At 49.2% G+C, this 14781-nt stretch overlaps 2 protein-coding genes and 2 non-coding genes across 5 annotated transcripts in view; all 4 read left to right on the plus strand.

Annotated features, from left to right (window-relative positions):
- Nucleotides 1–29: 29 nt before the first annotated feature.
- AKR7A2 (aldo-keto reductase family 7 member A2) lies at nucleotides 30–8292 on the plus strand. Of its 2 annotated transcripts, XM_055262315.2 has the most exons (7): nucleotides 112–453; nucleotides 3626–3813; nucleotides 4006–4110; nucleotides 4851–4947; nucleotides 5158–5257; nucleotides 6113–6242; nucleotides 7872–8292. In XM_055262315.2, the coding sequence occupies exons 1-7, from the start codon at nucleotides 156–158 to the stop codon at nucleotides 8031–8033; spliced, it is 1080 nt and encodes a 359-aa protein (XP_055118290.1). In that variant the 5' UTR covers nucleotides 112–155; the 3' UTR covers nucleotides 8034–8292. The 2 variants fall into 2 exon arrangements, with proteins under 2 accessions (XP_055118291.1, XP_055118290.1); XM_055262316.2 differs by lacking the exon at nucleotides 4006–4110 and having other exon boundaries at nucleotides 30–453.
- Nucleotides 7075–7179, plus strand: LOC129472809 (U6 spliceosomal RNA). The gene has a single exon (XR_008654080.1). It is a non-coding gene; the product is annotated as a U6 spliceosomal RNA (small nuclear RNA).
- Nucleotides 8293–8395: 103 nt separating the features above from the next.
- LOC129472544 (aflatoxin B1 aldehyde reductase member 3) overlaps nucleotides 8396–14781 on the plus strand; it is a 45554-nt gene continuing 39168 nt past the window's right edge. The window contains exons 1-2 of the mRNA XM_055262290.1: nucleotides 8396–12441; nucleotides 12644–12824. The gene's annotated coding sequence lies outside the window, so the exon portion shown is untranslated. The remainder of the gene's footprint in view (nucleotides 12442–12643; nucleotides 12825–14781) is intronic.
- On the plus strand, nucleotides 11456–11557 carry LOC129472833 (U6 spliceosomal RNA). Its single transcript, XR_008654102.1, has one exon. It is a non-coding gene; the product is annotated as a U6 spliceosomal RNA (small nuclear RNA).

The raw sequence follows: 14781 nt of genomic DNA on the forward strand, positions 1-14781 counted from the left end.
CCGCCCCGGGAACCGCAGGCCCCGCCCCACGCCGCGCGCTGGCCTAACCGGGCCTGGAGGCCCCGCTAGGGCCGCACCTGGTGTCCCCGCCCCCAGCTGCCTCCGCGCTCCGCCCCGGCGTGGGCCCCACCTCCCAACGCGCAGGCGCCGCTGCTATGCTGAGCGCCGAGTCACGCGCAGTCTCCCGCGCCGTTGTCCGCTGCGCGCTTCGCTCTCCGCTGCCCGAGGCCCGCGCGCTCGCCATGTCCCGGCCACCGCCACCGCGGGTCGCCTCGGTGCTGGGCACCATGGAGATGGGGCGCCGGATGGACGCGCCCGCCAGCGCCGCGGCCGTGCGCGCCTTTCTGGAGCGCGGCCACACCGAACTGGACACGGCCTTCATGTACAGCGACGGCCAGTCCGAGACCATCCTGGGCGGCCTGGGGCTCCGGCTGGGCCACGGCGACTGTAGAGGTAACAGTGGCCCCTGATCCTCCCCCTGCGTCGTGCAGAGCTGAGCCCGTCCCCAGCCGTGCACCACCCCGCTCGGGCCCGGCCGCGGGCAGCACCGACGGCTTCGTCCCTCGCCCCCCACCCCAGGTCCACCTCGCAGCTCTGGGAACCTCAGGACAACTAGACAGTGCTTTGTCCTGACTCCTTTCCCCCACTCTCCTTCCCCAGGGAGTTGCAGCGCGAGAGTCTCCCCTCAGCCTGGTCTGGCCCATCACTAACCACCTCCATTGATGCCCCCGCCTCCAAACCTGCCAGGTGCCCACAACCGGTCCCCACCCAGACTCTCCCCCTTTTCTCTACCCCTTCGTTGCCATCATCACCCATGCACACTCTAGGCACCCTTTTCTCATCCTGGCCTTTTCTTAACCACTAGACTTTGCCCTGTGCAGCTGGCAGTACCTCTCCCTCTCTCAGGGAGAACTGTGGCGATGCCGTAAGGCTGGCTGGGAGAGTAGGAGTGTTAGGGAGTGCGGACGGGTGAGGGTGTAGGGACTTTCTATCCACTCTATGCCAGGCTTTGACATGGGGCCATAGGAGGGAAGGTGACTCCAGCCCTCCACAGGGAGTTCAGAGTCTAATGAGGAAGACTGAAGTAATGACTGCTGGAGAGCCCAGAAGAGAGTACTTTGGGGAGCTGCAGGCCAGGGAGAGGCACTAGGGAAGGCTCAGCAAATGCTGGATGGAGCTCGGCCTTAAAGGCTCAATGGTAGGTTGGAGGAGAACAAGAGAAAGGAGTGTTAGAGGCTGTGCAAAGACTTGGTTTGGAAATGCAATGTGCGTGATGTGTGAAATCAAGGCCAATGGGCAGGTGGGGCTTGAGCAGAGGATGGAGGGGACTGTCCCTCGTGAGCCTGGTGCCCTTGATAGCCCTTGGGAGGGTGCCTGGCACTCAGTGAGGGCCCAGGGAACGTGGGCTGTTACCCTTACCATGCTTCACCCACTGGGCTATGCCGAGGCTCTTGCTCTCCACCCCTGAGGAGAGGTTCTCTCTGGGTCCTCCTTAGAGTCATAGCACGTGGGGGGTCAGGGGGGAAAAGAGGGCGAATGTGAATCTCAGGCCCACGCTCTTTCTAGTTCACCTGGCTGCATGTTGTTGTTGTTCTTATTATTATTTGAGTCGGAATCTTGCTCTGTCACCCAGGGTGGAGTGCAATGGCACCATCTCAGCTCACTGCAACCTCTGCCTCAGCCTCCCAAGTAACTGGGATTACAGGTGCACACCACCACGCCCAGCTAATTTTTGTATTTTTAGTAGAAATGGGGTTTCACCGTATTGGCCAGGCTGGTCTCCAACTCCTGACCTCAAGTGATCTGCCCACTTCAGCCTCCCAAAGTGCTGGGATTATAGGTGTGAGCCACCACGCCTGGCCAGGTTACCTACTATTAATAATGAAGATTTTGTTCCTGAGTTGGTTTTTCTTCTCCAACCCTTCCCTGCTTCCATCTTTGAGGCCAGGAGCTCACTGGACCAAAGTCCTCAGGCCAGGCCTGAGGCAAAGTTCATGCCAGGAATGCCTGGGGCGTTGTGGGGAAATGGAGAAAATCTAGATGAGAAACTGTGGAACTTGTTCTCTCCCATATCCCAACTGATCTCATGACACCCCTCTGAGCTACTGAGCTGACTTTGCTAAGTACGAAAGTGCAGAATCCATCCACCCACCAATCCAGACAGCTGGGGTTCTTTTTTTTGTTTTTTGTTTTTTGACAGAGTCTCACTCTGTCGCCCAGGCTGGAGTGCAATGGCACACTTTGGACTCAGACTGCAACTTCCGCCTCCCAGGTTCAAGTGATTCTCCTGCCTCAGCCTCCCAAGTAGCTGGGGTTACAGGCACGTGCCACCACACGTGGCTAATTTTTGTATTTTTAGTAGAGACAGGGTTTCACCATGTTGGCCAGGCTGGTCTTGAACTGCTGACCTCAGGTGATCCACCCACCTCAGCCTCCCAAAGTGCTGGGATTACAGGCATGAGCTACCTTTCCTGGCCCAGCTGGGGTTCTTTTTCAATTTTTATTTTTGTAGAGGGAGGGTCTTGCTATATTGTCCAGGATTATCTCAAACTCTTGGGCTCAAGTAATTCTCCCTACTCAGCCTCCCAAAGTACTCCCAAACTAGGTTTACAGACTTGAGCCACTACATCTGGACCAATAGCTGGGTTCTTTATAGGGGAAAGAATAGTGCAAAATTAACTCATTTCCAAGCTGCTTGGATGCAGAACACTGTTGTCATAGCGATGTGTCCCTACAGTGTTTGGATGTATGCTCATGCTTCTGTGAGTCGGGAAGGGGAGGGGAGAATTATAATTACATTCTGCTCAGTTTGCCTTCTAAGCTCTCAAATTGATCTCTACCACTGGGCCACATTCATGTGGCTGCTTTGCTTTCCTAAATTCTTCCAGGCCTGCCCCCTTGACTCCTTTCTCTATACTGTAGCCAAGCGTGAACACAGGTGACCGATTCACACCCTGACAAAATCTGGAATGATCCAGTTCAGATTCAGTGGGATGGTATTTAACAACTTTTGGGATGAGGTCTGTTCCTGTCTCTTGTCCTATGTCCCACTGCTACTTGCTCCGGAATTTATGCTCTTATAACTTAGACTTGAAGGTTTGGAGCCTCACATACTGTTTTTTTGCCTCTTTGACTTTGCATGGGTTCCCATGCTCTGGAATGTACTTCCTGCTCTTCCTTGTTGGCTGGGACTCTGGGGGTGATCCCCTAGAGAAAGCCTTCCCTGGAGTCTCCAAGTTGGCTTCATGCATCTCATCTGGGCTCCTTGGCACCGTGTGCCTTTCCCTCCTGTGCTTACCATATTGTACCATCATCCTCTAGGGCTCCAGAAGAGCAGAGATCCATTGTGTTCAGTTCATCTCTGCATACTCAGTCTCAGTGCAAGGCCTGGCACAGCCAGCAGGTTGGTGACTAGTCATAGTTATTATAATAGGTGAACATTGAGAACTCACATATATGACATTATTTAACCCCCAGGACCTCCCAATGAGGACAGTTTGATTATTATAACGCCATTTTACAGATCATACAATTGAGGCCAAGAGAATATTAGTAATTTAGCTAGGGTTACAGGGTTAACAAATGGCTCTAATAGGTCACTTAACCATTCCATTCTCTCTCCAAGTGAAAATTGCCACCAAGGCCAACCCTTGGGATGGAAAATCACTGAAGCCTGACAGTGTCCGGTCCCAGCTGGAGACGTCATTGAAGAGGCTGCAGTGTCCCCAAGTGGACCTCTTCTACCTACACGCACCTGACCACGGCACCCCAGTGGAAGAGACGCTGCGTGCCTGCCACCAGCTGCACCAGGAGGTGAGGGGGCCCTCTGAGCTCCAAAGGTGGGCTCCTGCTCCTTTCTTTATCCTGATCCTACTCATGAGAGCAGAGACACCAGGGCAGTCCCAGGGTGGGGCAGGGAACAGCCCCATTCCCCGGGGCCCCACCCTGGCCTCCCCTTCCTGGTCTGGGCTGCACTGCGTTCTGACTGGAGCCTCACCTGTGCAGGGCAAGTTCATGGAGCTTGGCCTCTCCAACTATGCTAGCTGGGAAGTGGCCGAGATCTGTACCCTCTGCAAGAGCAATGGCTGGATCCTGCCCACCGTGTACCAGGTGAGGGCCGGGGCTGCAGAGGCCAAGGTCTCCAGGACTCCTGCTCATCCTGGGCTCTCTTTGCCCCCAGCTGCCCCCTGTGCCCTCTGCATAGCAGCCACTCCCCTGCTGAAAGCCTGCAGATGGCTCCCATGTACCCTCAGGATGCCATTCAAGCTCCTCAGCCTGGCCACTGGGCATCTGCTTCCTGCCTGACTGTGCACCTTGGACCCTTCCTTCCCCACCTCCTTTCATACTTCAGCCTGGAACACATTTCCCCTGCCCTCCTCCCTGGGAGAAGCACTCGGGCCTTACATAGAGGTCTCCTCCTCTGGAAGCCTTTCTAGGCAGCCCCACAGGAGTCTCCAGTCTCCAAACCTCATCTTCATACATTCAGCGCGTACTTTCCAGCTCCTTGTTTGATCGTAGAACCTAACTTTATTGTAATTAACTGCCTTCCTGTCTATTTTTTTAAACTTGAGTAAACATCTCCTGGAGGCAGGGATTTTGTGACACCTGCTTGTGGTTGTAACCAGTGTCCAGCATGGAGTTCATACACCAGATATTTGTGGAAAGATACCATTCCACTTCAGTTTTCTGTCCTTGGGCCCAACACCCTCCCTCCATCCCCTACTAACAGTAGTGATGTTAGAATATTGCTGAAGTCCTGGGCTGGTGTTGCTTTAGAGTTTTAAAAGTGGAAGGCAACAGTTCCTTCTCTTGACATGTCCACCCTGTCCCCGGGGTCCCTCTCCCTGCAGGGCATGTACAACGCCACCACCCGGCAGGTGGAAACGGAGCTCTTCCCCTGCCTCAGGCACTTTGGACTGAGGTTCTATGCCTACAACCCTCTGGCTGGTACGTGGAGCATTCCTGACCGTCTTAGCCTATTCCCGACCCACAGATGCCCAGCCCAGAATTTACGAAGCAGGGAGGGTTTGACAAGAGGCTGGGCTGTGTTCTTCAGCCCCTCCTGGGTCCCTGCCCCTCCCCTAGACCAGAGCCCTGAGGGATATGGCAGCTTCTGGGGCACTCGGGGCCCGGGGGCTGATTGCTGCCTTCCCGCAGGGGGCCTGCTGACTGGCAAGTACAAGTATGAGGACAAGGACGGGAAACAGCCTATGGGCCGCTTCTTTGGGAATAGCTGGGCTGAGACCTACAGGAATCGGTGAGCTGGGGGTGGGCTTGGTGAGGATGGCTGGGGTGGGGTCAACTCTATGTGGAATTAAGTACTGGGCTGTTCCTGAGGTAAGACCTTCCTTTGCTGTTTGCATCTCCTCCCCTGCATTCCTTCGGGAATTCCCAAGCCCTCTGTGGGTTTTCTTGTTGTCTTGGGACCTCTGGGGGGAAATGAGGATCCCTGGATGTTGGGGTCTTGAAGTCGTAGCTCTTTCCAGAGCAATCACCTGCTGGGAAGGAAAAAGCAAGCCCAGGATGGGCCAGGCATGGTGGCTCACACCTGTAATCCCAGCACTTTGGGACACCGAAGTGGGAGGATTACTTGAGCTCATGAGTTCAAGACCAGCCTGGGCAACATGGTCTCTACAAAAAAAAAAAAATGCAAAAAAGTGATCAGGTGTGGTGGTGCACACCTGTCTGTAGCCCAGCTACTTGGGAGGCTGAGGCAGGAGGATTACTTGAGCCTAAGAGATTGAGGCTGCAGTGAGCCATAATCATGCCACTGCACTCCAGTGTAGGCAACAGAGTAAGACCATGTGTCAAAAAGGAAAAAGAGAGCCCAGGAGGGAATCCTGCCCCATCTGAGCAGCCTTCATGTCCCTGGGGAAAATCAGAGCGGGCCACTGAGTCCTCAGGAATAAAGATTCGTTGAGGTCTCCGCTAAGGGGCCCAGCATCCTGGGTGGTTCTGATGCCCAGCAAAGTGGGAGACCTATGACTAGAGAGGACACCCGCCCTTCAGGGCTGCAGGGTGTGGGGTGGGGCAGCGGTCCTGGATGGCTGGTTGTGGCTCCCAGTGTGACCCCCATGGTACTGACCCCTGTGCTACCGTCCCCTCTGCACAGCTTCTGGAAGGAGCACCACTTCGAGGCCATTGCGTTGGTGGAGAAGGCCTTGCAGGCCGCATATGGCGCCAGCGCCCCCAGCATGACCTCAGCCGCCCTCCGGTGGATGTACCACCACTCACAGCTGCAGGTAACCAGTGACCCTGGGCGCTCAGCTTCTTCCCTTCCAGGGTGACCAGCATCACCTTTAGGTGAAGCCCAAAGCATTTGATTTCTCAGTTCCTCTGAAATTTCTCTTTCTTCCAGTTCTCATCAACACTCTTCCCACTGGTCTTTGATGGTATCTCAGTGGAGGCTTTGTAGTGAGGGCTTCATTACAGGGATTTTCTTATTCCTTAGGCTTTATGGAGTATGATTATCCCAGTGTTATTGATGAGGAAACCGAGGTTCACCCAGCTATTGAAGTGGCAGACATTTTAACACAGGTTTAACTAAAACCCACCCATCTCACCCTTTTGGTTTCCCTCTCTTGATGCCTCATGTCTTCCTGGTTAAAACTTATTTCCTGGCTGGTGGCAATGGCCCACACCTGTAATCCAGCACTTTGGGAGGCCGAGATGGGAGGATTGCTTGAGCTTAAGCATTTGAGTCTAGCCGGGCAAGAAAATGGGACCCTATCTCTACAACAAATCAAAAACATTAGCCAGGTGTGATGGCTTGCTCCTATGTTCCCAGCTACTCTGGAGGCTGGGATGGGAAGATGGCTTGAGCCTGGGAGGTCAAGGCTGCAGTGAGCTGAGATCACACCACTGCACTTTAGCCTGGGTGACAAAGCAAGACCCTGTCTAAAAAAACAAGCAAACAACAATGAAAATAACAGCAACAAACTTATCTCCAGCTTCAGCCTTCCATGTTGCATAGTGTCTGGCATATATCCGGTAGATGTTCAGTATGTGGGAGCTGTGTTTTACATAAGTTTTCTCATTCCAATGCTGAAAATAGAGAAAAAGATTGAATGTCTTGCCCGCATCGACTGCACATACACTAAAACTGGAATGATACAGAGAAGATTAGCATGGCCCCTGCGCAAGGATGACACACAAATTTGTGAAGCGTTCCATATTTTTCTGCCGCCACCACCACACCGCACTACCTCCCACCCCCTTTTGTGTACAAAACACAAGGAAAAATATTTTTGTTTGAAAAAAAAAAAAGGATTGAATGTCAAAACAAGCTTAATAACATAGCCTGCTTTTTTATTTTTTTGAGACAGAGTCTCACTCTGTCATCCAGGCTGTAGAACAGCAGCGCACTCATAGCTCACTGCAACCGCAACCTCCTGGGCTCAAGTGATCCTTCTGCCTCAGCCTCCCTAGTAGCTGGGACAAGGCACGCACCATCACCCCTGGCTAATTTTGTTTTGTTGTTTTTTGTAGAGACAGAGTCTCTCTATGTTGCTCAGGCTGGTCTTGAACACTTTGGCTCGAGTGTTCTTCCCACCTCGACCTCCCAAAGTGCTGGGATTACAGGCATGAGCCACTGTGCCCAGCCAACTTAGCCATTTTTACACAGCTGCTGGGGGGCAGAACTGGGCTGTGAATGTAGGTCTGTCTGGAAGCGTCGTGTGGCAGTAGGGGAAAGGATACAGATTTCAAGTCACATGGGTACAGCTATCCAAGGCACCTTAAGTCCTTTCTGGACATACAGGATATAAATATAAACAAAGACCCCAAATCTCAGCAGGGAAGTGGCTGGGAGGGCTGCGAGTGAAGTCGCTGTGCAGCAGAAGAGGGTTGAAGTCTGGCCGTCTCCCTTGCAGGGTGCCCATGGGGATGCGGTCATCCTGGGCATGTCCAGCCTGGAGCAGCTGGAGCAGAACTTGGCAGCAATGGAGGACGGGCCTCTGGAGCCAGCTGTCGTGGATGCCTTTAATCAAGCCTGGCATTTGGTTGCTCACGAATGTCCCAACTACTTCCGCTAGGCCCATCGTGGCTCAGGCTGCCCAAGGCTTTTCTGTCACCTCTTTTGTTCTCTCACGCTGACCAGTCTTGGCCTTAAGCTGACTTAGAAGGGTCTTTCTGAATTGTCTAGATCCATGCATTATTTTTCTAGCTTCCTGCCTTGCTCCCTGTTCACTTTACACTGTGAAAGGTGGGGGTGAGTCCCACTTGAGCACTTACTGTTGAATAAAGCAGGCACTTGACCTGGCTGTAGCCCAGGTCTTGAGTGAACCCCAAAAACTTGTTTTCTCTGCTGTTGACACCTTGTTTCCAATCCTACCTGGGGACTGAGAAAGGGCAGAACCATGGGCTGGAGTCTTCAGAGGGCAGAGGTAGTAGGAGGGTCTCAGAAGCACACTGCCCTCCCAGGGTCTCCTCGGGCTCCTGGTCTGAATACCCACCTGACCTCTCAACATTGAGGTGCCTCTCACTCTTCTACACACAATAGAAAAGAGGGTCATACACCTGCAGTACATTTTCTCTAATTCAGAATTGCCTCAATACATTCTTAGGAATGAAACAACTGGGACAAAGAAACTACCATTAGAGTCACTACCAAGAAGAAGAACACTTCCCAGGATCTGTGGAACATCTTGAAGCTCTCAATCTTAGCCTCCTCTTGTCTTAACTAAAGCCTCTTGTCTTTTCACCCATAAGGTTCTCAGCCTTGGCTCTGGGCCTATTTGGCATGGGAACATAGGGGACATAGGCAACCAAGGTCCTCATTTCCCTTGGAAACCCCTACTCCAAACAGGAGGCACCAAGGCTGAGAAGAAGAATCCTCGGTTCAGTGGTTGCTGAACCTGCAGCATTCCCAGTGCAGCAAAATCCCTCCAGCCATGGGCAGGGCAGCGGGCAGCACTTGGAGCAGCTTCTTGAAGCGATGAAAGAGGCCCAACCTGGAAATTTACTGTTTCATTTATATTTATTATTTGTTCTTGAGACAGGCTCTCGCTCTGTCACCTAGACTAGAGTACAGTAGCATGATCACTGCTCACGGCAATTTTGACCTCTGGGGCTCAAGGGATCCTCCCACCTCAGCCTCCCAAGAAGTTTTCATTTTTATTTTTTTTTTGTGGAGCAGAGATCTCCCTATGTTGTCACCATCTTTTCTCTTTACCCATAACAAAACAGATGCTCACCCATGTGGAGGGGTGTATCAGTTATCTTTGCACAACAAACCACACTAATAAGTTGCTTGAAAAGGTAAAATCCAAGGCTGGCACAGTGGCTTGTGGCTGTAATCCCAGCACGTTGAGAGCCCAAGGCAGGCAGATCACTTGAGCTCAAGAGTTTGAGACCAGCCTGGGCAACATGGTGAAACCCCGTCTCTACCAAAAATACAAAAAATTAATCTGCGTGTGGTGGCACATACCTGTGGTCCCAGCTACTCTGGAGGCTGAGGTGGGAGGATCGCCTGGGCCCCGGAAACAGAGGTTGCAGTGGGCTATCATGCCATTACACTCTAGCCTGGGTGACACAGTCAGACCCCATCTCAAAAAAAAAAAAAAAAAATCCTTCTTATTGATCAAAAGATTTGATATAATTCCTGTTACTCCCAGCTGACTTTTTCTTAATACTGAAATTGACATATGACTAAAGCTCATATGGAAATTCAAGGGACCCGGGAGAACCAAAACAGTCTTGAAAAACACATAGTTGGAGGACTCACACTTTCTGATTTCAAAACTTACTACAAAGCTACAATAATAAAGACAATGGTTCTGGTATAAGAATAGAGCAACTGAACAGAACTGAGAGTCCAGAAATAAATACTGATTTTAGAGTTGAGTGACAACTCAATAGGAACTGTTCAATAGGGAAAAGAATCATCTTCACTAACATCCAGATGTCCTCCTGTGAAAGAGTGAAGTTGGACCCCTTCCCCATACCATAAACAAAAAATTAACTCAAATGAATCACCATCTAAATGTATAAGGTAAACTATAAAACTCTTAGAAGAAAATACTTAAGTGTGACTTTGGATTAGGCAGCAGTTTCTTAGATGTTGACACCAAAAGCACACGTGGCAAAAGAAAAAGTCAATGCCATCAAAGTTTAAAGTGTTTGTGCTTCAGGGAACACTATCAAGAAAGTGAAAAGACAACCCACAGAATGGGATAGTATTTTGCAAATCACATATCTGTTAAGGATCTTGTAGCTAGAATAGATACAGGACTCTTACAGCTTAATAAAAGAAAACCCACCTGGGTGCACTGGCTCACGCCTGTAATCCCAGCACTTTGGGAGGCCAGGCGGACGGATCACTTAAGCCCAGGAGTTCAAGACCAGCTTGGGCAACATGGCAAAACCCTGTCTCTATAAAAAATACCAAAATAATTAGTCGGGTATGGTGGCGGGCACCTGTGGTCCCAGCCAATCGAGAGGCAGAGGTGGGAGGATCTCTTGGGCCCAGGAGTTAGAGGCTGCAGTGAGCCAAGATCAGACCATTGCACTCCAGCCTGGGCAACCGAGCAAGACCCTGCCTCAAAAAAAAAAAAAAAAAAATCCCAATTAAACAATGGGCAAATTATTGGAATAGACCTTTTTCCAGAGGTTATAGGTGGTCAGTAACGACATGGAAAGCGGCTCAAAATCAGTACTTATCAGGGAAAAGCAAATCAAAACCCCTTCAAATCTAAGCACTAGGATCATCAGAGTCAATAAAATACAGAAAATAACAAGTGTTGAGGGTTTGGAGAAATTGGAGACTTAGGACTCTGCCATTGAGACTGTAAAACAGTGCAACCATTTTGGAAAACATTCTGGCAGTTTTTCAAAAGATTAAGTATTTATATGACCCAGAAATTTCACTCCCTAGGTATATCTAGAAGAAATGAGGCCAGGCGCAGTGTCTCACCTCTGTAATCCCAGCACTTTGGGAGGCCGAGACGGGCAGATCACCTGAGGTCAGGAGTTCAAGACCAGCCTGGCCAACATGGTGAAACCGCATCTCTACTAAAAACACAAAAATTAGCCACGCATGGTGGCACACTCTGTCTCAAAAAAAAAAAAAAAAAAAAATCACCTGTCTCCATAACAGGGACAAAAAAATAAAAATAAAATAGGCTGGGTGCAGTGGCTTACGCCTGAAATCCTAGCACTTTGGGAGGCCAAGGCAGGCTGATTGCTTGAGCTCAGGGTTCAAGACTAGCCTCGGCAACATGGCGAAACCCAGTCTCTACAAAAAAATACAAAAATTAGCTGGGCGTGGTGGCGAACGCTTATAGTCCCAGCTATTCAGGAGGCTAAGGTAGGAGAATGGCTTGAGCCCGGGAGGTCCAGGGTGCAGTGAGCCAAGATCACGACACTGCACTCCAGCCTGGGCGACAGAGTGAGAGCCTGTCTCAAATAAATAAATAAATTTAATTTAATATAAAAATTAATTTTAAAAAATCACCTATGCTCGCTTCAGCAGCACATATCTAAAATTAGAATACAGAAAAGGTTGGCATGGCCCCTGTGCAAAGATGACGTGCAAATTCGTGAAATATTCCCTATTTTTTGTTTTGTTTTTCAAGATGGAGGCTCACTCTGTCACCCAAGCTGGAGTGCAGTGGCGTGATCTAGGCTCACTGCAGTCTCCGCCTCCTGGGCTCAAGGGATTCTCCTGCCTCAGCCTCCCGAGTAGCTGGGACCGTAGGCACCTGCCCCCACACCCAGCTAATTTTTGTATTTTTAGTAGAGACAGGGTTAGTAGAGCCACCGTACCCAGGCGAAAATGAGAATTGCTGTGAGTCTGTTCTCTCACCATATTGGTCAGGCTGGTGTCAAACTCCTGATCTCAGGGGGTCTGCCTGCCTCGGCCTCCCAAAGTGCTGAGATTACAGGCGTGAACCACCGCGCCTGGCCGACATTTCCCATATTTTTTTATTTGATTTTTTTTTTAATCACCTGTATTGCCACCACTCAAAGATAAATGATCACTTAAAAAATCTGGAAGCCAGTCTCAGTATTATTCTTATTTAATTCAGGGAAAGAGACACAAATAGGTCAAAATAATCTCCCAAAGATTTTTTTTCTCAAGAATAGATCATTTACTCCCATAAACCAGAGATTCCCGAATGCTTTTTTGTCTAAGCACATACTTAAAATATTTGCTCTGTACCTCTTCTCCCAAGAACAGAGTCTACGCAGAATTGATATGGAAATATCTTAATCCAGCTATTAGTCCAGAGATGGCTCACCCATCCCGGCAAAAATCTTATTCACCTGATTCTGAGACAGAGGGAAAATGAATGATTTCACCAGGATGTAGCAGTAAATGGGATCTAAAGAATAAAGGAAAGAATTAAAGGGATGCTCTTATACTTTCCCCATCTGGAAGGAAGTAGAGGAAATGACCTGGCACTTCTTAATCTGTTTTGAGAACTATGGTTCCACTGAAAGGTAAGCTCTGTTATAACCTTCAAACTGCCCTTAAATGCACCAAACATAAGCCAAGAATGAGAAAATGAGCACCCACTGGTCTGCATCTGAACCAAGTACAGAGGCCAGAGGGTCTCCCAATGACCACTGCTCAAAAACCATCTGGGTAAAGAAAGGATCCATTGTCAGGACTCTTGTACACACTGACATCCTGCTTTCCTAGGTGTACATGTATGCAACCCCACAGAACACCAGAAAAGTATTTTGTAAATACGCAATGAAGAAAACTTAAAAAGAGACTGGATGGAATATGTTTTCTTCCTAATAATAGAGATTGGCAGTTTGACCCTCACTGATGTAACAGATATTTTAATGGGCAACAATTACCTAGTGAAACAAGGAAGGTGAGTACTGTATTCCCCCATGTCACGCTGAGTGTGTATAGAATGTTATAAGTAGGTCCCCATTCTGTGAAGCAGCTATCCTTCTGGGCACGCAACTGAAAGATGGGAAGAAATACAAGGCGGGGACTGGTTGCTCTGGAACTGGGTGGCATTGAGATGCTGAGTATTTTGAGCATGATGAAGGCAGGAAAGTAAAGAAACTTCAAGATTTCACAGAGCAAATTATCTCTAATGAGCAAGGAATACCCATATTCCTAGGTCTCAGGACCCAGCATAGAAACCATTCCAACCCAGTGACTCTGAACTGAATTTGCAAGTGAAATAAAATACCTTTCAGTAAGTAGGGTTCAAGAATAACAGCTGAGGCTGGACGTGGTGACTCATGCCTGTAATCCCAACGCTTTGTGAGACTGAGGCAGGTGGATCACTTGAGGTCAGGATTTCAAGACCAGCCTGGCCAACATGGTGAAACCCTGACTCCACTAAAAATACAAAAATTAGCCAGGCCTGGTGGCGGGTGCCTATAATCCCAGTTACTCAGGAGGCCAAGGCAGGAGAATTGCTTGAACCTGGGAGGTGGAGGTTGCAGTGAGCCAAGAGCATGCCATTGCACCCCAGCCTGGGTGACAGAGGGAGACTCCATCTCAAAAAAAAAATAACAGCTGGGCTAGTGACAAACTACACTGGGATTAGGGTCTCAAGAACTGGGATAGAGCTCAAGCCTCTAACCAGAGAGTATTTCCTTGTCTGTAAAATAGGAATAATAACACTGCCTTGACCACCTACCAGGGTAGTGTGAGACTAAAAGGAGAGAGAATAAGAAAAGTTTTAGAGCACACTAGAAACCAGGAAGTTCTACATACATGTGAGGTACTATTTTATGAAAAGAAAATAATTTTTTTTTTTTTTTTTTTTTTTGAGACTTGAGTCTTGCTCTGTCGCCCAGGCAGTGGCGCAATCTCGGCTCATTGCAACCTCTACCTCCTGGGTTCAAGCGATTCTCCTGCCTCAGCCTCCTGAGTAGCTGAGACTAAAGGCACATGCCACCACGCCTGGCTAATTTTTTGTATTTTTAGTAGAAAAGGGGTTTCACTGTGTTAGCCAGGATAGTCTCGATCTTGTGACCTCGTGATCCGCCCGCCTCAACCTCCCAAAGTGTTGGGATTACAGGCCTAAGACACCACACCCGGCCGAAAATGAGAATTTCTGTGTCTGTTCTCTCATCTGTGGAAAAAAAAAGTTCAGATGATCTCTAAGACCCTGTAACATTGAAGGTTTCCATATAAACTGAATGTTATTCTGAGTCAAAGTAATTGTAAGAGAGGTTCTATAGTCATTATTCTAGATACTGACAATGGCCACAAAAGAGATGTGTTTGAGAAGGCACGGTTCCTGATTTAGGTGTTTTTTTTTTTTGAAAATAAAGAGTCAGAGGAAGCTGGGTGTGGTGGCTCACACCTGTGCTGGGATCAGCACTTTGGGAGGCCGAGGCAGACAGATCACTTGAGGCCAGGAGTTCGAGACCAGCCTGGCCAACATAGTGAAACTCCGTCTCTACTAAAAATACAAAAAAATTAGCTGGGCGTGGTAGCATGCGCCTGTAATCCCAGCTACTTGGAAGACTGAAGTAGAAGAACTGCCTGAACCCAGGAGGCAGAGGTTACAGAGAGCGGAGATTGAGGCACCACACTCCAGCCTTCTTGACAGAGCAAGACTCTGTTTCCAAAAAAAAAAAAAAAAAAAAAAAATGGGGTCAGGAGTTGAAGAGTAAATGCAATTTTTTTTAAATCCCAAGTGACAGGAGGCAGTAAATGCAATTTAATGTCTGCCTGAAGACATGAAGAATACCTTAGCTTTCTTTTCCTTTCTACTGTGTAATCAGATAAAGTACAAAAGACACTATTGTATTTCATTATCAAGCAATCACATACATTTAACTGGAAAGCATAGAGAATCC

Source organism: Symphalangus syndactylus, chromosome 22 (assembly GCF_028878055.3).
Source record: "Symphalangus syndactylus isolate Jambi chromosome 22, NHGRI_mSymSyn1-v2.1_pri, whole genome shotgun sequence".
NCBI lineage: Eukaryota > Metazoa > Chordata > Mammalia > Primates > Hylobatidae > Symphalangus > Symphalangus syndactylus.